Here is a 25,014-nt window from a genome sequence, read left to right on the forward strand (position 1 = left end):
AAGTTAGATTTTAATATTTACACATTACATAGTATAATATTTATACTAGGCAACAGATTGGGAGTGCGCAATTCAAACTAGGATACACTTTGACTTGGAACTCCGGGATGGCAATTGTCACGCCCGGAGAATCGGGTTATCTCATCCTGAGACTGGGGCAGCTTGAGCAAAGGAGTTTGAAATAGCAAAACTGCTAAGCGTGCCCTCCTAGCTTCTACTCGCGTGTTGGGTTTCGGGGCAGCGTGTGCTTTGTGGACTGGCTGATTGTTGATTGCTGTCTCATTGAGATATTGAGGGGACGGCTGCCTCAGCACCACCCCATGGACCAGCTAGGCTGGGAGTGGCCTCAGGGAGGTGGCTGGTGACCTGTCCTGAGCATGCTGGCATCGGAGAAGACAGAGGAAGCTATCAAAAGGTGAATAATATCCTAGGAGGACGCTGGAAATGATCCACCACAAACTCTGTGTTTTACGTGTGAGGAAACTGAGGCCTGAAAGAGTGAAATCATTTGCTTGAGGTCGCCAAGCTGGTTAGTGGTGGGTCTTCGCTGGAAACCCAGGTCTCCAGGCTCCCGCCCAGATAGCTCTACCGTTCCCAGAGGGAAACCCACACGCACCTGCCTGATGTTTACATATTTGGTGCTGTAAAGGGCATTCAAGAGTCAGTTGGGGGTTGGAGGGCAACCAGATGATATATCCGTTCTTTCCACAGCCCCCCAAGTCAGGTTCTGGGGGTGCTGTGCACAAGTACATCAGGTCTGCAGCCAAGAGAGGAAGGATTCAACACAACGCCCTCTCTTCCCCAGTCACAACCATGTACCAGTGGATCGTTGAGCCAACCTTTGAGGGTTCTTTTCTTACTGAGCGGAGGGCTGGGCAGTGGAACCAGATGACTTCTGTGGTCTCTTCTCGTCTGAGATGCTCTGATATAAATCTGCCTCACCCAAGAAGCACCTGGGTGGCTCAATCGGTTAAGCGTCTGAATCTTGATTTTTGGCTCAGGTCATGATCTTCTGGTTTGTGAGATCGAGCCCTGCATTGGGCTCTGCGCTGATAGCACAGAGCCTGCTTGGGATTCTGTCTCTCCTCTTTCGGTACTTTTCCCCTGCTCCCGCTCCCTCTCTCTCTCTCTCTCTCTCTCTCTCTCAAAATAAACATTAAAAAAATCCATCTGGGGGCGCCTGGGTGGCTCAGTCGGTTAAGCGTCCGACTTCAGCTCAGGTCACGATCTCGCGGTCCGTGAGTTCGAGCCCCGCGTCGGGCTCTGGGCTGATGGCTCAGACCCTGGAGCCTGCTTCCGATTCTGTGTCTCCCTCTGTCTCTGCCCCTCCCCCGTTCATGCTGTGTCTCTCTCTGTCTCAAAAATAAATAAATGTTAAAAAAAATTAAAAAAATCAATCTGCCTCCCCCCTAAGTTGTGGGTGCGCACGTGTGCCCACACTCAGGGCCCGTTAGCATTCACCGCAGCCTGCCCTTCAGCCGGACCACTGGGTTAAAGAGCATTAGGTTGTGCCCAGAGGGCAACATTGAGGCAACCAGTTACAAAGAACACATTCTGTCACTCACTTGGCCGTTTGGTCGGCCCCTCCCTCTTTATTTAATAACTCTCTCTGCTTTGTGCCAAACCAGGGGCTTTCCTTGGAGGGCTTCCAAGTTTCTTCTCTCCTAAAGTAAATCCCACACAGTCTGGAATATGACAGCCTTTTCACATGGAGTGGGTTGCTTGCAGACACCGAGGCCTGTGTAGTTTTTAGCGATTCATGAGCATTTGAAAGCAAATTTCCCAAACTCAATTTGTCCGTTTCGCCTCCTATTTACAAACCTCGGGAGTGAAGGGATGCCCCCTGGACTCCCTCTGTCGCCTGCCCTTTCTCTCCCAAAGCAGTGAGCTGGAGGCACTGCCCCGGGCTCAGGGAAGCTGAAAGGTGGCACAGGGCAAAGGGCACTGAGCGGAGAGTCGGGACCTGGGCGCCAGTCCAAGTCATGCCACTGACCAGGTGGATGGCATCAGCTGCCCCGGTTCCCCTCTGTATACTTGATCTTCCTCATAAGGGAAAATGGCAGCTTTGATCTTGATGCCCTCTAGAGACCCTTTGATTGGAGGTTGTTTTCGTGCTCAGGTTTCTCCCGTTTTCACATTCCTGGCTTGAACTACAATCAAGTGTTTTACAGGTGTGTGTGGCGCCTCTCAGGATCATTCTGCTCGTATTGGAAGATGTATTGTCATCTGTGTTGTTGTAATGTCAGGGAACCGTCTTATTAGTCAATAAAATTGATGCGTTAATATGCAGGGTTTGATAAATGAGTCACAACAGATCTCATACTGCCGTAATATGTAAACAGGGCAAACCCATCTTTGATTGTTGTGTTCAACTACAATGTGAGAGGGCGACTGTGGCCCCACTTATCTTGAGCAATTGAGCGTCTAGTTATTTGAGGTAATTTCAGTGTCTTGTGTCAATCTCTTAAGCTACTTGCATATGAATAGAAAGCATATTTTCAGGTCACTTTCAGATGGTTATTTTTATTTAGATTTACTGGGTAATAGTACCTTACATATCTGTAGAAGTGGGACTTCTTGCCTCTTATTTTTCTCTCCCAAAGGTCTAGTGTCTTCTCTTAGCGATAAGCAAGGATAATGTTAAATAACACAGATAAAGCAAGTTACCTTCACAGATGTTTTCCCATACATTATCTTATTTGAGGGTCACAGCAATTCCCAGAGACACTTACTGGTGAGAAAAGTCAAGCCTTGGAGGACTGAAGTGGCGTTAAATGACAGAGCAGGTGTTGAGGCCGTTGGGCTTTGCCCTGCCTCACCCATCGGGCACTCTTCACGCATGAGGCACTCTTCCGAAGAGACATCTGAAAGCTTTAATGAATCATTCTCATGCATTCATTCACCTCTGCTCATAATATTGAAGCCCCACTAATGTCATGTAACTGGGAGGACAAGAATGATTAAACCGTCGAACCTGTGGTAGGCAGAATAATATTCCCCTCAAAGATGTCCGTGTCCTAATCCGTCAAAGCCGTGAGTACGTTACCTACAAGGCGGGAGGGACTTTGCGGATGTGATTAAGATAAGGACCTGGAGAGGTGGAGAGGTGATCCCGGATTGAATGGGTGGGCCCTGAGTGTGATCACAAGGGTCTTTCTAAGAGGGAGGCAGGGGGGTCAGAGTCAGAGAAGATGTGATAAGGGAAGCCGATGTAAGAGAGAGATTTGAAGATGCTACACTGCTGGCCTTGATGTTGGAGGAAGGGATCACGAGCCAAGGAATGGGGGTGACCCTTGGAAGCTGGAAAAGGCAAGAAAAGCCATCCTCCCCGCCCCCCCCCCCCCCCCCCCCCCCCCCCCGAGCCTTTAGAAGGAACACAGCCATAGACACCTTGATGTTAGCTCAGTGAGATTCATTTCAGACTTCTGACCTCCAGAACTGAGAGACTGCATGTGTGCTGTTTGAAGCCACCAAGTTGGTGGTAATTTGTTACAGCAGCCACAGGAGCGTCATACGGTGCTTAGCTCGGGGAAGTCGCCATCCGTTTAGCAGCAGACAGTTCTAGTAGAGTGGAATAAGTGAGGTTGAGGAGGAGCTGTGGAGTGCTGGAGAGTGGAGACCAGGGGCTCTGCTCCTAGCCTGGATGGAAGGTGCAGTGTCAGGCGACAGGGAAGATGAGTCACAGACATCTGGGTCACTCCGGAGGGAAATGAGTAGCCTGTGAGGGTTCCATTTGTCCTGAGGGGCGGGGGACAGAGCGGTAGAGGACCCACTGTTCCCGAGGATTCTGTGTCCTGGCCCAGTCTCAGCAGAGTCACGCCATCTGCCTCCACGGAGGCACGCAAGCCCGCCAAGTGGCCATTGGTTGTAGATCTGTGTGACATCGACATACGTGAAATACATATGAGTGTGCATATCTAGAACTCTCCGAAGATCCATCTCCTGCAACCCAGCAGATATACCGGCAGAATATTCTCCATCCATTAACTTAGGGACACACTGCGGAATTTGAAACAGCTGACGCTTGAAGTTGATCATCTCCTTTCTTTCCAGTTTGCGTTAGAGCATACATTACAATGAATGGAAGCAATTACAGGCGGATTCAGTGACAGTGCCATCATTTATTGGAGTATAATTCCTCTAGCCAATCAGTGCTCTAAGTAACAATAAATCATATTAGACTTCCAAGTATTACTTGAGCATGTTGGGGGCTATGGATCAATGGGTATCTGATACTTGAAAAGCTTCAACATTCAGTTCTTGTTGAATCCGTAATTAACAAATGAAACTAAACTAATCACAGCAAATTGTTCATTTGCCTACATTCTTGTTGTCGAGCATACTGTGTGCTGAGGAACAAGAGTGTGAAGTGCCGCGGAGTGTGGGCCTGTGCTCCTCGCGTGTTGTGCCCATCAGCAAATGAATGCATCTATCAGAGCATTCGAATGGTGTGTTAGTGTGATAAAACGCTTCATCCTTGCAGGCTGCTGATTCATCTGGCTTGAACAGTATGTGTTAATCAATGATTGTTTTATATTAAAAGGCACAGTTTAATTTTGCTACAGATTGGCTGGCAGCGTTCCAAGAAAATATCAGTAAACTGAGGAGTTCTAAAAGTAACGTGTGAAATGTATGTGAAACAGGTAGGAAGGAACTGCTGATGGCTTAGGCTAATCAAAATGCTTCCTAGCTGTGACACGCACTGGGGAAGGAAAACAAGCATAGAAGGCTTCAAAACCACACGGAGTTTAGATTTAAAGACACAGTTATTGGTGGAGTGAGGCCCACGCTGTTATTTAGTCTCTTAGTTTCTATAGCCAAAAAAAATGCCTTCCTCTTGTAGAATGAAATTCACATCAAGCCTGGGATAGTGCCTAGGCTCTTTTGGTATTTCAGAGAAGGGCGTGCGCTGCGTTTGAGACACTCATTAAAAACATTAGGGATCTCGATGTTCAGCGACTACTTAGCATAATTTTGTTTTACTAGTTTACTAGGCACCAGTGATACTCAGTTGAGTCTTAGCGTTAATACGCTCGTAATACACAGTGCAGTGCCTCCGTATGGCGCATTGGGTAGAAGCATATTAAGCATACTACACAAACACAGCTCGACACCTCACTTAGTATGGATCGACAATGCCCCAGTTAGACAATATAGCGGTCACGAGAAGAAACATTGGCATATGTGCCCCAGGTCTAAATGAAAATGAGATTGAGGGGAGCAGCTGAGAATAGAGAAGGGGCCACGAGGTTAGACTGTTCCAGTGAACCCAAAGGCACAAAGCCTCTTACTGCCCTGAGGCAGCGCTCTGAAACCAGTATCGGTTAAGATGAGTGGGTTATTAAGTAGACCTAGAAAATCATTCTTTTTCAGGCCAGTGCTGCCCCGTACAAATCTAATGTGAACCCCAAGCACAAGCCACATACACGTGTTTAGATTTTCGAGTAGCCACATTGAGAAAGGTGAACAGAAGGAGCCACCGCCACCCGCTGCCAGTCTACTTGGGTGTTTCGTCCAGGTGGGAACATTCGGGTCCCGGCCCCGCACGACATACTAGACGGGCAATCAGCACACGCGGACTTTGCAACGCCAGGCTGACTTGGTGACCGCAGGTGAGCAGAGCGCCCCCACCTGCACAGCGGAGCGCGTCTGTACCCTTGCTGTTGCTTTGTCTCGCCACAGGTAATGTCCTTCATCACGAGTGTCGGGGGGCGTGTGGGCGCCCCGGGCCGTCCATCGGATCCACGCTAGACGCCTGCGATAGAGCCGCCTCTCGTGTTGACTGGCTTTTCACGAGATCTGGAAAAACAATGAAAGCTAGCGCTTTCTTTTTCAGATGAATTGGAGGGAATATTGGCTATTAAGCCTTCTGTGATGGTATTCGCGGTAGAGAATTTTCTCTTTATTCGGTGAGTACGGCGGAGGGGAAGAAAAATCTGCCACCAGACACTGTCATGGCACCTGAGGTGATGATAATGGTAATGATTATAGGGATGATAGATAGAGGAACTGCTGTTTGATCAATATAGTAAGTTATTTTTGTTTGGATACGAAATGTTAAAATACTAAATCGCAAGGCATTGTCCATTTTTATTCACTGCTCTTCAGAGAGCAAATGCAAAGTGACAGAAGGGTTTGAATAACAATAGCAAGCAAACCTATAGAATAAGCGTTGTTAACTGATGCCATTAACGTGTGTCATGTTTCAAAAGACGAACATGTTGTTTAATTTGCTCTTTTAAAACATCCACAACAAGCTCACTGAGCGTTTAAATAAAACAGAAATCGTCCATTAGAACAGAAGGAAACTATCTGGATATATTGGTCACAACTTGCTTGCAAGCGTTTCTGACAGCAGCCCTCTGCTGAAGGGAAAATTGCACAAATTGCCAGTTATTATCATTTTTAATAAATAAGCCTTCTATCCTCTCCCTCCCTCCCTCCATCCCTCTGGCTTCTATGCGATTGTGCTCAACAAGCATATTTTCAGTGGGACCATTTCTATTACAGAGTGATTGAGCTCTGATTTACACATCAATTACCCACCTTCATGGAGGTTTTCGTGCTCCCCTCGCTGACATCAATGAAGCATAACTGCGTAAACGCTTTATTTCATACCAGTTTCGGATAACTGAGACTGATAACTAATCATATCAGGAGACAATGCGCTATAACACAGGAAACAATAAATGCTTCCCTTGGAAATCGCATCATTCTTTATGAGCTCACCATTCACATGCTTATCTCAGCCATCCATTTCTTTGTGTATGGCGCTTCCTCTCACTGGGTATCACAAGTGCAATTAGGGTTTTACCCTTGAATACCAGCACCTACCTGCAAATACCAAACTCTCCTCTTCCCAGCTCCCCCAAAGAGCAGAAAATCTCACCGTTCTCATGCCACTGCTGTAGACCAGTTTCACCAGGCATGGGCCATCCGAGGGACTGGCTTGGCTGCAACTTGAATCCTCTGTTCACTCGTCCATGTTTGTCCCATGGGATCATCTTTGGTTAGCGTGTACTTGAACGAGCTGAGGGGCAGGATGTCAACCCCCCCGTCGCTCGAGGACCAGCTGCAACGCACCCCACACCAACCTGAGAATGTTCCCACAGCACTTTGTTCCTATAGGCACGGCATATGTCACCCTATACTACGATTCTTTGGGAATGGATTTGCCTCCCCTTCTGGGCTGTGAATTTCTCAAAGAGTCGTACTGTGTCTTATTTTTTTCTAAGCACCAAACATGGTGCCTGATGTGACGTAGGCACCCGGTAAATGTTTGTTGATTAAATAGACAAGTTAATTAATATATTAATTAATATGTCTCTGTCAACATTTGTCACTGAACTTGGGCAGAAAAAATATGTTTGCCTGTCGTTTGTTCATTCAGTCAGTCAAAAAAAATATTTATCGAGAGCTGAACACTGAGCTTGGCACTTTTCCAGATAAAAGGGAAGCAAAAAATGCGTCAATTCCTCTCTGGTGACAGTCTCACTGAACACCCACAGTTCACTGAGACAGAGCTGGAAAGGGGGGAAGGAGGAGCGCGGTGCCGGAGTAGAAGGGAGAGGAGTAGGTGCAGTTCTGAGGTCTCTGTCATCTGCCCGCACCGGGAAGCGGCCTGACGTTTTCATCGTGAACTGCCTCGGAGACGCGTTCTGAGGGTGTTTTAGTTTGCTAGGGCTGTCGTATCAAAGTACCACACACTGGCAGCTTTAAACAAGAGACAGGGATCGTCTCACAGTCTGGAGGCTAGAAGTCGGAGATCCGGGTGTGGGCAGGGTGGGCTCCTTCGAAGGCCGTGACAGAAGAAAGAATCTGTTCCAGGCCTCTTCCCCGGCTTCCGGTGGCTCGCCGGCCATCTTTGGGGCTCCGTGGCTTGTAGCAGTGTCGCCCCCTCATCTGCCTCCATCTTCACGTAGCATTCTTCCTGTGTGTCTTCGTGTTCAAATGTCCCCTTCTTCTAGGTCACTGGTCATATTGGAGTCCGGGCCCACCTTCCTCCAGGATGACCTCACCTTAACTTAGCTAATGTCCTTCACGATGACTGCATTTCCAAGTAAGGTCACCTCCTGAGTTCCGGGGGTCAGGGCTTCACCATACGAATTTTGAGGGGAACACACTTTAGCGTTTGTCAGACACCTCATCAAGGCAAGGGGGAGAAGTGGGACCCAGGAGAAAGTCACAGTGTCAAGTCCACGTGATCCGTGAGAAAACAAGCATGGTGTCATGACAATAAGTAGACGCCTGGACAAGCTGGCTGTGCCCCGCGGGTCTTTTCTGCAGTCTGAATGTCGTGTTCCTGGCTGTATGCTCAGGCCAGAACTCCGGTGGTGGCTGGGGGTGTGGGGGAGGTGACTGCGCCACAGAGAGGTGGGGGCCCAAAGGGTAAGCCTTTAGGGGGTAGAATTTGCCTGGGTAAAAATTAGTGAGTACACGAGGATCAAAGGGTTGGGTGAGACATGAAAATAGAGTCAGCCTAAAGCTGTCAATTATAAACTGCTCGTTAAGGGCATTAATTTCCTTAGTTTAAAGGTAATTAAGAATCTGATTTCTGAGAAAATATTGTTTTAAATTAAGTAGTTATTGAAATTGTCTTGCTTATAGCTAGCTGAAAATAAAACACCTTTTAAAAAGTGTCCTTTATGAGAAGCCAGGTTCTGTGAAGGCTTTGACTTGGAAAAGAATTCCCCATATTTAATGGGCATGGAGAGGAAATACTTCAGGCAGCTTTTTCGTAATTCGAAAGACAGAGCTGTGCTGTGTGGGTCGGCTGCGGAGGTAACAGGTGTGGAGCTGGGGACGTGGCACACGGGACGGCGCCAGGACCCACTAGGGCTGGACAGGAGATCCAGCGAGAGCAGAGGGTGAAGCCAAGCCTTGGCCAGCCAAGTGGGGCCTGCTGCCTGCCACAGGGCACAATTCCAACCAACACCCAAGACCTTCGGAGCCATCGAGGACGCTCAAGGCTTGTCGCCGCCATCTCACGTGTGGACCCGTGGATTCGTCTTTTTCTTTTTTGTTGTTTTCCACGGAATCATTTCTTTAAAAAATTTTTTTTAAATGTTTATTCATTTTTGAAAGAGAGAGACAGAGCGTGAGCAGGGGAGGGGCAGAGAAAGAAAGAGACACAGAATCCGAAGCAGGCTACAGGCTCCCAGCTGCCAGCACAGAGCCTGACGTGGGGCTCGAACCCACGAACCATGAGATTGTGACCTGAGCCGAAGTCGGACGCCCAACCGACTGAGCCACCCAGGCGCCCCTGAAATCACTTCTGATGACGAAAATTCCCTTCAAGCAGATCAAGTCTTAGATCCAGAAGCTCCTTAAAGCTCAGCACTAGTCTCAACTCTGGTTAATTTAAAGAAAGAACTATAAATGAGATCATTTCAAGTCGACACTAAAGAGTACACAAAGAAACAGTGGACGAATAAACAAGAAAATAATAAAAATGGTTACGTTTGATTGGCAGTGGTGAACAGGATAGGTACTTGCAAGAGTGGGAGTGAGGATGCTGTGTAGCATTTTGATTTGTTTATAGTTTTAATGCTTGAACCAATTCAAGAGTCCTAAATCTATAAGTACATACATTTACTGTATTCACTCTCTCACCGCGGATATTCGTAGCGATTCTATCCACTCCAGGCCCTTACTCGTCTTCGGGAAGTCCTTTTGAAAGGTTCTGAGTCATGCAGTTGTTCGCTGCTCTCTTGGTTTGGCCACGTTGAATGCGCAGTGCTTGTAAGACACTGGATTGTGCTACCGAGGGGTCAATGAGCCAGAAGAAGTGATAGTGAATTCTCATTTTTGACGAATGGATCAGAAGTAGAGTTCTCTTTAAGTGATTTGCAATAAAAATGGAAAAGGGACGCTTAACCGCAGAAAATGTTATGAAAGCAGAAAAGAAACTTGGGGATGTTTATGTATGTATTGTGCAGCACGGTCTTCTTGTAGCGGGGTGCCTGAGTATGGAAGAGGAGGGGTGCTTGACGTGAAGTTGAAGGAGATACAGGCACACTGTTGTCAATGGAGAGCTAACACATTGTGAGCTGTCGAGGAGAGGAGGAAACTAACACTTGGTGCGGAGACAGATCCCTCTCTCTGGCAGTCATGGATATTGGACCGTGTCTCTTCACCAACGGTTATAGTGGGTGAGGACAAACGAATTTAATTTCAATGCAAAGACTGCCTTTAAAGTACATTTCAACAGGCTTCTAGAAAGTTATTGATAAGCTGAATGCTGCTGCAGGCGGATGGGAACCTTCCGGCTGCCGGACTCATGGTCATGCTGTATAAAAGTGGCACTTCCATTAAAATGGAATCCTCCAAAAATGGAATTTTAGTGCACTCTTAGAATATTATTGATCATCAACATCCATATTCGACCTACTAGCGTCGTCTTTTAGGCTAAGGGGGCAGCCTCGGGATTCTAGCAGCCTCCACGGCGATTCTGCTGGCACCACGTACGAATTGTGTGATGCTGGGCCTGTTAACCTCCCTGGGTTTCATGCAGCTCAGTTTCCTCATCTGCAAAGTGAGGATGGTAGGTACCTCATCGGAGTTTTTGTGAGGATTCAGTAAGATCATGGTCACAAAATGCCTATCTTGGTGCCTGGCACGGAGCAAGGCATCAACAGAGAGTCGCTGTTGGTGTTACTGTTGTTCTGCCTGACAGGTCTATGCTTGTAATAACGGCTTTTTGCCTTCAAGGCATGTCTGCTGACATAGATTAGCAATGTAGATTTCTGCATAATAGAATACATCTGTTCCCTACACATCCTGGTTCTTGATTTACCTTCATGTTAGGCCCATCAGATTTAAGCATGCCCAAATGGGTCCAATAAAGGAGATTATATATGAATGATCCGATATATGAAGACCAGAAGTTGTTTCATATTGGATGCCTGAGACCCACTCTGGGCGATTCTGACGCACTTGGTCTTGGCACGTGACCTGGGCATGAGGATTTATAAAGTCTTCCCTGGGTGATTCCCGTGCACAGCCAACGGTGAGAGCCAGATGATAGAAGATTGAGAATATTTAGAAATATTTTAAATTAGGGGCACCTCAGTGGCTCAGTTGGTTAAGCGTCCCATTTATGCTCAGGTCATGATCTCAAGGTTCGTGGGTTCAAGTCCCATGTCGGGCTCTGCACTGACAGCGTGGAGCCTGCTTGGAATTCTCTCTCTCTCTCTCTCTCTCTCTCTCTCTCTCTCCCCCTCTTTCTCTGCCCCTTACCCACTCATGCTCTCTCTCTGTCTCTCCCTCTCTCAAAATAAATAAAATAAACTTTAAAAAAAGAAAATCTTAAAAAAAGAAAAAATACTTTAATTGAACAGGTACGATTTTAAGCCTCATGTCAGTATTAGTTTGTGAATTGAGTCTGGGCATTTGGTGCCTCTATCACAAAGATCAGTTTTGAGTCTATGGAGAAAAATTCCCAGGGGATATCTGATGGGCTTCGTGGGCCCTGTAGCAGTATCTCAGACTTTTTGAAAGAGCCCTGGGTTAGGAATCAGATGAGTGGTGCCCTGTCTCATAGTCTGGAGCAATTTTCCAAGCCTCTGTTTCCCATCCTTAAAAGGAAACAATATTCCCTGCCCTGCTAATTTGCCAGACGTTGGTGAGGTGCACGTGAACTAACGTGCAGTGAAGTTTTGTGTCATGAAGGTGAAGTATGGTCAGGGTACCAGTGGTCTCGCCCATGACAATGTGAGCAGCTCCTAGTAGTTTACAAGACCCTTTCTCACCCCCCATCGTGTTCAACCTTTACACCACCTGCAGGAAGAGGGAAGAGAAAGATGATTCCCATCTTACAAATAACAAAACTGAGGCTTAGAAATGGAAAGTGCTTTAGAAATGATCGAGCGACGTCGAAGTGAAAGAGGTAGGGCCCCGGCTTGGATCTTCTGAATCTGGGTGCCGTCATTTCTGGACACCCTGCAGAATCTTCAGGAACCACAGAACCTGTTTATTTGGTTGCTGTCGGGTTTGGTTTTTACTAGGTCTTTGCCATCCCTAGATGTGATCAATTGTCTTTACCGCTTGAGTATTGGATATATGTTAGAAGTAATGCAGCATTTGGGGAGTTTCATCGGCTAGTCAGAATAATTTTATGCTAAGCCTAAGGCAAACACTTTAAAAAAAAAAGTCTTTGTTTTCAGAAAGAGAATGTGTGAGTGGGGGAGGGGCAGAGACAGAGGGAGAAAGAGAATCCCAAGCAGGCTCCGGGCTGCCAGCACAGAGCCCGATGTGGGGCTTGAGCTCCTGAACCATGAGATCACAACCTAAGCTGAAATCAAGCGTTGGACTCTGAACCGACTGAGCCACTCAGGCGCCCCTAAGGCAAACACTTTTTAAAAGCATTTTCCTCACAATATCTGTATTTGACATTGCTTGTTTGTGTATAGGAAGCTTTACACCCCGGTGAAATCATTGTAAGCTCCCAGGAATGAACCCCCTTAATGAGCATGGAGTAACACGGGACCAGGAATACACAGTGGAGTACTGATCCATGCTACAGGATGGATGGACCTTGAAAATACCATGCTGTGTGAAAGACGTCAGGCACGAAAGACCACATGTTACATGATTCCGTGCGTATGAAATATCCGGAATAACCCAAGTCAGAGAGAAAGCAGATCAGTGGTTGCTTAGGGCTAGGCTGGATGGGAGGTGGTGGGGGGCGATCACCAAAGGGTAGAGGGCTTCTTTTTGGAGCTATGAAAATAGTCTAAACCTGTATCACGACGATAGTTGCAGAACTCTGTGAATATGCTGAAAACCACTGGGTTGTACACTTTAAGTGGGTGAATTGCATGATATGTGAATTATATCTCAGTGAAGACTGTTAATAATTTGTTTTTAAATGAGAGGGTGGGGACTGGGAGTTAAGGGGAGCTAAGTGACAGACTTAAGACGAGGAGAGTGGTTCTTGGAATGTCTGCCTCACCGCACTGGAAGATGACCTTGGCAAAGCTTCTGCATGATCTGAATTTTTGCTTTTGTTCCCAGAGGTGGAGGGAACAGGGGTATCCCTGAGATGCCTCTACAAGGAAATATTGAGCCAGTTTCCTGCCAGGACTTCTGGGAGTATTCGTGTGTACGTTGTTTTAAAAAAGCACAGATTAGAGGCGCCTGGGTGGCTCAGTTAGGCGGCTGACTCTTGATTTCGGCTCAGGTCATGATTTCACGGTTCCTGAGTTTGAGCCTCACATCGGCTCTGTGAGCCTACACAGCACAGAGCCTGCTTTGGATCCTCTGTCTCCCTCTCTTTCTCTGCCCCTCCCCCCTTTCTGTCTGTCTGTCTCTCTCTCTCTCTCTGTCTCTCAAAACTAAATAAATGTTAAAAATATAAAGCACAGATTTAAGAAAACTCTAAGAATAAGCACTGCCCCATTTCCCTAAGACCTAAAGAAATTGGCGTGGCCGCAAGGGCAGCTGACAGATGTGTAGAGTAAATGTCTCCTTTTTGTTCCGATCTCGATTTTTTAAATGTATTTAAAAAATTGTTTTAATGTTTATTTATTTACTTCGAGAGAGAGACAGAGAGCATGAGCGGAGGAGGACAGAGAGGGAGACACAGAATCCAAAGCAGATTCCAGGCTCTGAGCTGTCAGCACACAGGCCGCAAGATCATGACCTGAGCCGAAGTTGGATGCTAAACGTACTGAGCCACCCAGGCACTCTCGATTTTTTTTTTTTTTTTTAATGAGAGCCACCGTCTGTAGGGAGTCCATTTGCTGAAGAGACTGGTTGTGTGCAGAGGTCTCAATGAATCCTGCTGTCTGAACATGACTTAGAGGTTCTACTGATTGTAGAAACTCCTTTTCAAGGCCATGTTCACATGTCCAGATCCCAGGTCCTCATGTGTCTCCCCTAGATGTGTAAAACAACTATGACCTGCTTTTAGCTTTATTTCAGAGTTTTGAATTTAGCACTTTACATTTAAGTGCCCACAGTATATAACTTGGGGGTGATTTTGAGGGAATTGAATAGCCGAGATTCATTCTTTCTTTCTTTCTTTCTTTCTTTCTTTCTTTCTTTCTTTCTCTTTCTTTCTTACTAACAGAAGCTTTGTAAAGATTAGGTCAATGTCAAATTAAAAATAGGACTAGCTACTGAAAAAAAAGTGCCACTTGGAGCTCTGGAACATGTAGTGAGTATAAATACAAATCTCATAGAAGGCAGAGATTCATTCAGGATCACCATAAGGAGTGAGTTATAGCTTACGTTTGTCTCTTGGGTGAATTAAATATGTATTTTTTATGCCTTTACGAAGATATTAGCCAAAAAAAACCAAGGTATTTTAGTGCCAGTTGAATTAGAAAATGAGTAAATCCTGTATTAGTTAGCAGTGTTTTTAAACAAGCTGGTCATTTAAAGATATCAGTGTTTTTTATTAATGTGTCCCCAACTAGCTTTGTAAAATAACTCAATTAGGCAAAGGATGATTTTTGAACTTCATGGAATCCACAAAGCAAATGGACTTCAACTGGGTTTTACTCTCCCTCGCTCAGCTTCTCCCCACAGATGTAGTTAATTTTTACAATCCCTTTAGGGTCTGTACGTTTGGTATAAGGAAACGAATGGTTTTTCTATACTCGAATCCAAATTAAATTCCTAAAGGTTTTTCCTACTGGCAATTTCTAATCAAAGACAATCCTGAGGAAAGTTGACCCAAGAGTGCAGATGGGACTGATACTTCTCGATGGAAGCCCGGGCGGCAGAAGAGACAGAGCGTGGGGTATTTGGAAGAGACTCATTTGGGCTCTGGAAAACCTGGTTCTTGCCTCCTGGTGCCGCCACAGACCTGCTGCGAGGCCCATTACCTTTCTGAGCTCAATTTCCTCATCTGTAAAATGAAGAGACCGGGACTGCATGATTGCTATGGTCTCTTCCTGTTCTGACAGCCTTTGTTCTAAAAGACTAGCCTGTGCCGTCAGCCCGACTGTGCTACCGCTGTGAGCTAATGAAGACAGTACAATGGAACTTTCTCGATCTCAGCGAATCTGCATGTGCTCTGGGTTTTCTCGCCCTCGGAGTGCACCTGTGGCTTCTGGTGATGAAAATGGGAGTTGCCTGTGTACGTGATCGGGTTTAAGTGCCAGGATGGGAGAGTATCTGAGTGAGAAGGAGAAGTCACCTTTGCGTTTACCTGGGTGAGGCCTTGGCAGGAACCCCCCCGCCCTTCTCAGGAGGGTCTTAGCTTCCTCCCGTGTTAAGGAGGGCAATCTCTCTGTCATTGAGGCCAGGGCAACAGACGGGTGGGCAAAATCGGAGCTAACAGAAAAGCCCCATTCTAGAGAGAAGCTTCTCACCCTCACACCTTGCACGGATTCCAAAAGGGAGAGGGGCTCTGGAGAACTCTCTCTCTCTCTCTCTCTCTCTCTCTCTCGACCTTCGGATAATTAAGACTGAATTGAGTTGTGGGTGTTTGGTGGTTTTCATACCACTGTAATGTGACCAATTTCATCATTTCCTGGAGTAAAAAGTTGGAAGAACATTGTATAACTTGCTATCAGGGAGAGGCCTTGAGTTTTGGCTCAACCCTCCCCGTCCTCATCAGGGTGAGTAAATTTGGATTGTTCGGACCAATAATATGGTGATTAATCCTGATTTCTGGCTTGAGCATTTCTTCATGGGCTGTGGAGCCCTTCTTTCCTCTGGGAAACGAGCCTGGGAGGGTGAAGGTACATCCAGTCATCAGGGGACGGTCACAGAGTTTCCTGGGGCCTCTGCGGGGCTCACACGTTCCGACACGACCTGCGTGAATCAGAAGCACTTTAATTGAGTAGATAAAGAGGGCCTCATAATTATAAACTGCAGTAGGTATAACAGGAGGCTAAATACATGGCTGTGGTCTTAATTAGCCGGTGCTTCGAGTTACTAATTCTGGTTTCAGTCAGAAATCGGTGACGTTCCCCGCCGCGAAAGCCTCGCCTCGCCACCGCGTAGTTCGTTCCTCATCAGACCGCGCCGGGTGAAGCTTTCAGCACAAGGCCGTGCCCAGCGAAAGGGGAACGCGTTGCAGAGACTCAGTTGCCTTCCGAGGGCGGGGGAGCTCTGTGGAGATGACATTCATTCTCTCCAGAGATGCGAGGCTTTAACCGTCCTCCGTGACGCGGGTTACAAAGTGCAGCAGGCAGTTTCCCGGCGCCAGATAACACCCCTGTGCGCCCTCAGTCTGCTCTTCGCGTTTCCATCTGGAATTTGGTGGCTAATGCGCTGCTGCAGAACGGAGCCAAGAGCCTCCTAAGAAAGCACCCGGAGGTGCCCCGGCTGCCGGCCGCTTGGACGGTTGGCGCGCGAGTCCAAGCGCCGTCTCCTTTGCTTCTCCTTCCCCTTCTGTTCCTTCAGGGGTTGAATTCTGCCTTTTCCCTCAGAGGAGAAGGAAGGTGGTTCACCAAGCCGGGGCACGGGAGGGCTTCGGTTCCCTTCGCGGGAGGGTTAAACGTGACCCGTGGGCCTGTCATTCTGGGCCGTCGGGTGCGCAGAATGAACGGAGGGCTAGAAAACGGCCGTCTTGCTTGCGTTCCTCGGACGTGTGGGCTCTTGTTTCTGCATGTAGAGTCGCGTGCTGGGGAAGGGCAAGGAAATGAGGTGTCTTCCTTTGTGACAGGCCTTCCTCCACCACCCCCCCCCCCGGTACTGCTTTAACTCGTTCGTCCCCCTCCACGCCTGACGCCCTCTCTTTCTTACATTTTGACACACGGATGACGGGCTTGGGTTACGAGCGGCCCGCGGATGGTGCTGAGGTCGAACCTCGGGATCCGTGTGCACGGTCTGAAGACGTCGCCAGGTCTGGCGGATTCCCACAGCGGCCCTCCAACACGGTGGTAACCGGTTGGGGTTCTGATCTCAACTCGTGGGTGGAAATGAGAGCTGACGCCAGCGACCGTAATATCTGTGGACGGTGTCTGAGACTACGAGACGTAGGCCGCCTTCCTTCCGGTATCTGGACTTGGCCTCGTTCTTGACCGGCGGGGCCCAGATGTGGGGTCCGGGCTTTGTGTGGCGCTCCGGAGGGTCTTTGTGTTTTCCCGGGCAGTGTACGATACCATTTGCCGAGCACTCTTGCGACCGGCCCGGCGAGCTCCTCTGTGTCTGGCATTGTTTGTATTGTGAAAGCATAATGTACGTTGGAACATCCTTTAAATGTTGCCACTTTTTAGATCGGAGAAATGAAGTGTTGTTGATTCGGAAGAGAAGGCTATCAGAGTCACTTTGAATGTGTCAGTTCAAGGATTCCCGTGGAGAAAGGTGGATGATTAAGTGTAGTGGCATCTCACACTCCACGTATATCAATATCTAGTTAAGCTGCCGTGGATATTTCATGCTCTGTGCCCTTATTTTGTAAATTAAAAGTTCTGATACTCATGAGGAGACTCGGCTCCCAAGGATAGGCATTAAGGTTTGGGATATATTCAAAACCCGTCGACTGTACTCTTAGATCAGCGTATCTCTTGTAATTCCTTTAGCTATTATGTTCATTTGCATGCCAATTATCTAATTAAGTCTTAACATGGCGGTATTAACATGGGGAAGGAAAGCAACATTTGTACAGCACCTGTTAGGCATTTTACGTACGTTCATATAATTTAAATTTGCCCAGCATATATGTACTCGCTTTGAGTAAGATTTCAGTCAAAATCAGGGGACGGGGAAACCCAATGGACAAAAAGAATTCACTACTTTTGAGACTTCCGGATTATTGTTTGTTTGTTTGTTTGTTTATTTTGAGAGAGAGAGTGCACAGGTGTGGTGGAGGAAGGGCTGAGGGGGAGAGAGAATCTTAAGCAGGCTCCATGCCCGGTGCAGAGCCCGGCACAGGGCTTGATCTCACGACCACGAGATCATGACCTGAGCTGAAACCAAGAGTCGGACGCTTAACCGACTGAGCCACCCAGGTGCCCCCACGTTGTAGTTTAACGTGTACGTTCTTGCCTGATGAAGAAGACAACTGTTTTCTTCATCAGGAAGCATTTCCTTCTATAAAATTCAAGGTCCTGGAGTACATCTTAGGTATTGTCTGGAAGCTTTTGTACTGAACCTCCCATGGGAAAGCCTGAAATGCAATGAGTCACAGAGCTATACAGTGTTTCTAGAACGTGTGCCTTAACGTCGTTCAAGGCTTTTAATCACCTTCTTTAATTGTTAGTGGTTTGGACTTCAAGCCAGGCACCTTTCTTTTGAAGAGTTTCCTTAAAAGGCTGTCACCTGTGACACAAACTATGAGAAGGCCAAAACGACACGACCAGTGTGAGAAGGAGTGTGAGTGAATGAGTCCTTTGACTCTCCTGTGATTTCGTTACAACGGGCTCACTCTAACAATCCGAGTCACGGTTTGTCTGTGACATATTGGTTGATCCCTTCCCCTTAGGACTTTGTAGTATCTGTGAATTCTGAGCCCAGAGCCATTGGCGACAGAGCAACTTGAATTCAGGACCTTTCTGTGCAGTGGACTGACTTTTGGGGAGCCTCTAATTGCCTGTAGCACTCAAGCAAGGACAAGGAAAGAGGATTCTGCAGTGCTTAAGTGGGCGTGAGTAGGATTTCTAATCAGCAAGTTTCCATTTTCTTCTGTATTCCAAAGAACTGGCTGGGATCTTAAACCCACTGGGGGGTCAAGAAAAGATTTCTCTGCTCTCTATATGGTATCTGTTTGGGGAGCGTTGCCTTGCATTGTTTTTCTTCTTATTGATGACAAGGGAGTGCTGAATGACTTAAGTGACTAATTAATCTTTTTCTCCTTTTGTCTTTTTTTTTCCGTATCAGTCACTATGAACAAGACCGTAGTGCCCTTAAAAAAAGGGAATGGGAGCGGAGGAATCAAGAAGTCCAGCAAGAAGACGATCTCTTTTCTTCAGGCTTTGATCTTTTTGGGGAGCCCTACAAGGTAGCTGAATATGTATGTAATTTATCTTTCTGGAAAATGCTTGCTTGCTACATTTTTGAACACACTAATCAACGTTTAATCTATTTTTAAAGCACCCGAATCATTTCCAGGAGAATATATTTCACAAACGAAATATGTACATACACTGTATTGGGAGCAATCGCAGGTTTCTGAGGAAGCCTTCAGAGACAAATTCTGTCTTCTTTGGGGAGTACCGTCAGATTTGAAAGGAACTAGTGAGACTTCCCGTCTCCAAGGAGTTCTCTCCCGCCCAGCACTTCCTACAGCAAGCAGTGCCCCCTTGACGCTTATCCCCACTCTGGCTATCAGCAAGGCAGCCCCTGAAGACTTCATCAGAATGTCAACGGCTATGTCTCTTTCTCCTCCCGGTCAATGCCGTCCATTGCTAGCAAGGCCAGTGCTTTCCTTTTCCATTTTATATTGCTAGCAGCCATTGAGTGGTTTGAGTGCTCTTTGAAAATCGTTGCTCTAGGAGAAAGGGAAAAGCCAGTCGTTTTCTCCGGTGGTTACCAATCCTGGATTAAGAGATCGCCTCAGCCAGAGCGGCTGGTGTAGCTGGCTTGACATTCTGGTGGTATTCTAGCTAGTTTGTAGCTCCAGCAACACTCATACTGCTGAACTTTCTATGTGTGGGGTTTGGGGGAAGAATCTTGTGGAATTGCTGGCAGCTGGTTGGTGTTTATTGCGATTTAGTAGCAGTGTAATTTTCTGTAATGAAACAAAACTGATGTAAGAGTTAAAACAACAATAGAGAAAATTTTTGAGAGTTGTGATTTTCGAAGGGCACCAATTAGAAGACAATGACTTCTGGAAAAGGAAAGGAAGGACAGCATAGGCACAAATACCACTTTGGGGTAGAGAGTAAGCTGTTTGGATCGGTGACCAGTGAGACCAGAGTCTTGCTGCCTTGTTTGTGATAAGTAGGCAGCTCTCGACTAAGACTCAGGTGCCTTCCAAGTTCGGTGAGTCTGGCCAAGAGAGTTAGGCCACCTAACCTACCGCTTTGCAATCTGTCAATAATAGTATAATCCTTCAAAAAGCGTTTTTCCTATCTCCGTTTATTTAATGTATACAGTGCCTTTGAATGCACGTATTTAGGGATATGATCGGTTTAGCAAACACTTACTGAAGGCCCACTACGTGCTAGTCACGTCTTAGACTAAGGTACAAAGAGGAACAAGACCTAGTCCCTGCCCTCAAGGACTTCCTTGCCCAGTGGTAGACATCATCATGGTGAGTGAAGGCGTGACTGCGTGGTAACTGCTACAGAGATGGGCTGGGGAGAGGTTCGTGAAGATTTGTACCTCGTGCCAAGGAGTTTGGACCCAATTCCGCACGTGAAGAGAAGTCACTGAGAGCTCTTAAGTAAGGGCACGTCCAGGACAGACAAAGAACTTTAAAGGTGATGTTGGAAGCATGGAGAGTGGGTTGGAGGTAAGGAAACTAGAGGCAGATAAAGAGGCCCTTGTAGTCAGCTAAGGGGAGTTCATGGAAGGCAAGATTTAAGGTAGAGCAAGTGGGTTGAAATGCTGAGACTGGGTGCCTGCGTGGATGTGGGAAGTGTGGGACAGGAATGAACGATGCCCGTATTTTTGACTTGAGAGTATGGCAGTCTCACTAACAGACTGTTGAGGAGGAAACAGGGTTGGTACTTGTGGAGAAAAAACATAATTCTGTTTTGACCATGCCAGTGGGATATGAAGGGAGAGATATCCAGTAGGCATTGGACGGAGGGATCTGGAGCTAATGAGAGTGGTCAAGAGAGAGAGTTTGGTGTTAGCAGGCAGGGGGGTAGAAGCTATCAGATGACTGAGTAAGAGGGACAAAGTCAGAATCTTGGGAACAGCAACATTGAAGCAGTAAGCAAGGTGGCAAAGTAGAAGCCAGGAAAGGAACCTAAAGAAGGAGTGAATGATCACAGAGGTAGGAAGAGAAGAAGAGAATCATTTAATAGAAGTCAAGGGGATACAGGGTTTTATAGAGGAAGGATTTGTTAGTTATCTGTGTCTCAGTGGCCAGGAAAGGTCAGGACTGGAAAGTGGCTGTTGGTTTGGTAGTTAAGGGGGAGGGGGTCATTGACCTTAGGGAGAGTCGTTTAATTGTTGATGGTGGTGCTCACTGCAGGTAAGCCAAACTGCCTGGGGTTGGGGAGTAAATGGGAGGTGGTAAAAGAAAGAAAGGCAGCGGGTTTTTGTATGGAGGGAGGAAGAAAGGAAGGTAAGTTAGAATGTAAGGGAAGAAATTATATGGAATGCAAGAGGCTTTGTTTTTAATAATGAGAGAAATGTGAACACATTTAGAGATTGATGGGAAGGACCCGATGTCCGTCGAGAGGGAGAGGGTGAAGGTAGTGGAGGAAGAGGTGATGAGTGGGGCAGGCTCCCAGAGGAGATGAGCAAACGCAAAATCAAGAGTGTGTGAAGGGTGACCAGCCATGGTGAGGAAGAGTGGGAAGGAATATTAGGTTGAGCGCAAAGCAGGAGAGTAGAAGAAAGACTGGGGGAAGGGCAAGATGTTGTGGCCTCCATTTTTTCTGGAAAATGGAGGAGAGTCCAAGGATGATAGATGCCTTGTCCCTTCTTAAGAGGAATAACCAGATGAGTTTTATGTCTTATCTTTGGATGAGTTAGAAAAGTCAGCTTTCCTCAAGAGTCATGCTTAAAATTCAAAATCTACTTCATGCCCAACACTATTATGAGGCATGGGACCCTTGGCTTATCCTCCCCCCTTTATAATTTAAGTCATGTTGAATTAATGGTCTTGTATCTTTATGGTAAATGCCATCTCTTGTTAACAAGGCCTGTGATACAGATGCATGTTCACTTTTAGATGTAAGCAGTATATTTTTGAGTAGGCAGTTATTAAAAAACCTGTTATCAACATTGTCAGAAGTTTTCGAAAGTCATCTGTCTTGCTATGACAAGGGTATATCAGGTAGGGACACTAGATGGGAACATTAGTCTAGCCTAGAGCCAGGCTGTTGTGTGATTAGTAGCCTGTTGTCTTTATGCTTCTTGATCAGGAAGAGCTTTTGTTCTTCTCAAGACTGTATAGGAAAGGAATTAAGCTATTGGTTGATGACCTAGGAATTCTTTCTTCCACCATTGCTTTGATGATCAGCTGCCATCTTGTGCTGTGTCCATGTTCAGGGTTCCCTGGGAGATCACTGGGGAGTATACCTTTCCTTTCCTCTCATACTATGATACTAGAACTGGTATGCATCTCCATAAACTCCCCGAGCCTGGACTAGTATGGACACCCTTGGAGTATCTGGACATGCCAGTGGCAATGGGAGTTTTAGAGCTGGCCCACGGTCCACTGGTAGAGACAAGGACATACCATAACCCCTTCCTTAGGGTTGTGGTAGGAATGCTTATCAAATTAAAAATCAGAACTCCTGGTGGTGGATCAGGACTTTCAGGAAACTTCTTGCCATCTTGAAGCCTACAACGCGGCCTGATGAGTTGTCCAATGGTGTTGGTAGTTCATAAAGTAGCCAGTGAGTATTGGTCCCTAAGACCCACTGCCCTTTCTTGGCAGTTAGAAGAAATGGTGATCTCTTATCAGCCTGGCTGGTTTCTTTCCGTTCTTTGCTTCACCCGTACCGTTCCCAGAATGGAAAGAATGTTGACCACCCCTAGATTTGGTTGGTGATGGCTGCGTTTTTCGCTTATAACTTTCAAATCTGACTTTGTGCTGTGGTGCTGAAAAGGATGTCTTCAAAAGCACTTGAAGACTCTGAAGCTCTTTGCCATGTCAGGTTAGTGTGGAAAGACTGGGCGGGACAAGGACCTGGCACGTATCAAGTGCCTACCGAACGCCAGGCACGTGCTAGGGCTTTATACATGTGTGTTTAGTCCTTATGGCAGCCGGAGTACTCATTTTCCTCATGTTGACCACAAGGAATTTGAGGCTCAGAGAGGCGAGGTGACTTCTCTGCTGCTTCATATCCATGTAAGTGATGAATCTAGACCCAGTTCTGTGTGGTTCAGTATCTGTCACAGGAAGCTGTTTATCCTCCCATAGGAGGTCAGAAGACCTGATAAGCTTACTTCCTGTGTGACTTGGGTGAAGAAACTTCGTTCCTCTGACCTATAGTTTCCTCCTCTGGGAACTGAATAAGAATACCTGATATAAAAGAATCCCTGATAATAATAATGATGAGAAAGCAACAACAACTAACAATTTCTAGCTCTTTGCAGCTCTACAAGAATGAGGAAAGCAAGGCACAGAGAGATTAAGTGGCTTACCCAAGGTCATTTGGGTCGGGGAGGTAGAAGGCAGACTGAGATCAGAGCTGCTCTGTTGAGTCATGTGCATGTTGTAAGGATCAAGTCAAACGAGCTGGGAGACCTTGCTTTGAAATCTGGCAAGTGCTGTACAAGTTCAAGAGACCATTGTTATTATAATTAAAGAAAGAAATAACAACTTACAGCTTAGAGAGATTAACTGTAAAACTATTACAATTAGAGAAAAAGGAATTACTAAATCACACGCATTAGCCACAATGAAATAAAAGGAAAAAATGAGCCCCCAAACTTAAATTATTTTGTGACTTTTATTAAAAAGAAATGCCATGGTACAAATAGCCTCCTAGGACCTTAGTCTTGCGATGAACTTCTACTTACTGATTTGTAGATAGCATTAGAAGCAAACTGAGGCAACTTTGCATTTCCTAAAGTAATGAGAGGCAAAAAGCTTAAATGGAGGAGTGCTGTTAGTCATGAGCCACAAACCAGATGTGTAATTTATGCCTGAAAATACTTGGAAAATGCATTTCCTTGATGATGGAGAAATTGTGATTACTTAGAAAGTAATAGCTGCAGAGGTTACCTTTAAGAATCAACCAATTATCTAGCACGGGAAGGAAAGAATCGGCCTATTGAAAGAAGGCTGTAATTGATTGAAATGGCTAAATTTCATTTTTGCCATGTTTATAATGTCCAATCAGGACTGCCAAGGATACCTTGCTCCTTAATAGGATTACTAAGACTCCGGAGGGTGAAACAGAACATGTGGAGTGTGAATCACAAGTTGCTGTGGTGTATAATGAGAATGCATCGTGCGGGTGTGCACAAATGTATTTCAGGCCCCATTGGGTTTTCTGTCTGGTAGCTCTCATAGCTACATCTTGAGAAATTTAAAAACTGGTTGACAGTTACCCAGCTCTGGTGGTGGAGAGGCAGAGAGGCGACTCAGGCGACCTGGACTGTACTGCTGATTATTCGGAGATCGTTCAGTGGTGGACTTTTTGAGGCTATGTGTCTGTGTGTCCTCTGTCCTAACCCTGCCTCGTGACTGTGTTGAATTTGCCAGTATGTGTCTTAAGCATGACCATGGTAATTCCTACCTGTAGCCGCAGCACGTCTGTTATGCAAAGCATGTGGATCTTCTTCCTTCGATCAGCAACTCAGAAAGTGTCGCCAGTGAACTCAACCTCGAACTGTCTGCTGTGCAGTTCCGCTCACGAGTCCCTCTGAGACCATTGCTCTGTGAGGAAGCTAGTCTAAGGGAGTGGACGTCCCTTCATTCCTCCAAGTTGTCTCGGCTCCGCCCCCAGGTCATTTGTGCACAGGAAATCCCCACACCTGGAGCCATTAGCCTAGCCCCCTAACTCCACATAGAGATATGCCTTCACCGAGTTAGACTTTAACGCAACACTCTCGTTTTTTTGTCATTGTAAGAAAAAGCCACATAAAGATCATCTTTGCATCTTCTGTGAGATTGGGGCTGAAAAAAATGGTTTTATTGTACAGAGGTTCTTGTAACTGAACCAATGAGAAGAATTCCTATTACGTTTTAGTATCTGAAAGCCATTTGTCTTATTTAATAAATTAAGATATGTCTGCTTCCTTCCATCTGACAAAGAGAATTCTATAAGCTGGGAGCTTTTCCTTTTTGCCTTAGCTACCAGGAAACTCAAAGTTCAATTGAATGTTCAATCACGGTAACCAAGGTAGCCTGGCTTTTGCTTTTCTCTTGATGTACCTTTTACTCCAAGCTGTTGCAAATCCTTTATTTTGATATAGGTAAGGTATGAATTATAATTTGATTCTGTTCGTGTTAGCAACGAGTTTTTGAGTACCTGATGTGCA

The 25,014-nt window shown here is 46.3% G+C and overlaps 1 protein-coding gene across 8 annotated transcripts in view; it reads left to right on the forward strand.

Moving 5' to 3' along the window:
• The window catches only part of AFF2 (ALF transcription elongation factor 2), a 454,063-nt gene that overhangs the window by 133,337 nt on the left and 295,712 nt on the right, over nucleotides 1-25,014 (forward strand). For 4 of the 8 annotated variants that reach the window (XM_049644415.1, XM_049644417.1, XM_049644419.1 and 1 more), the window contains exon 2: nucleotides 18,778-18,910. In XM_049644415.1, coding sequence (XP_049500372.1) covers nucleotides 18,778-18,910 — 133 coding nt within the window. The remainder of the gene's footprint in view (nucleotides 1-18,777; nucleotides 18,911-25,014) is intronic. The other 4 variants (XM_049644416.1, XM_049644418.1, XM_049644420.1 and 1 more) reach the window with 1 other exon arrangement.

This window comes from Panthera uncia, chromosome X, assembly GCF_023721935.1.
Source record: "Panthera uncia isolate 11264 chromosome X, Puncia_PCG_1.0, whole genome shotgun sequence".
Taxonomy (NCBI): Eukaryota; Metazoa; Chordata; class Mammalia; order Carnivora; family Felidae; genus Panthera; species Panthera uncia.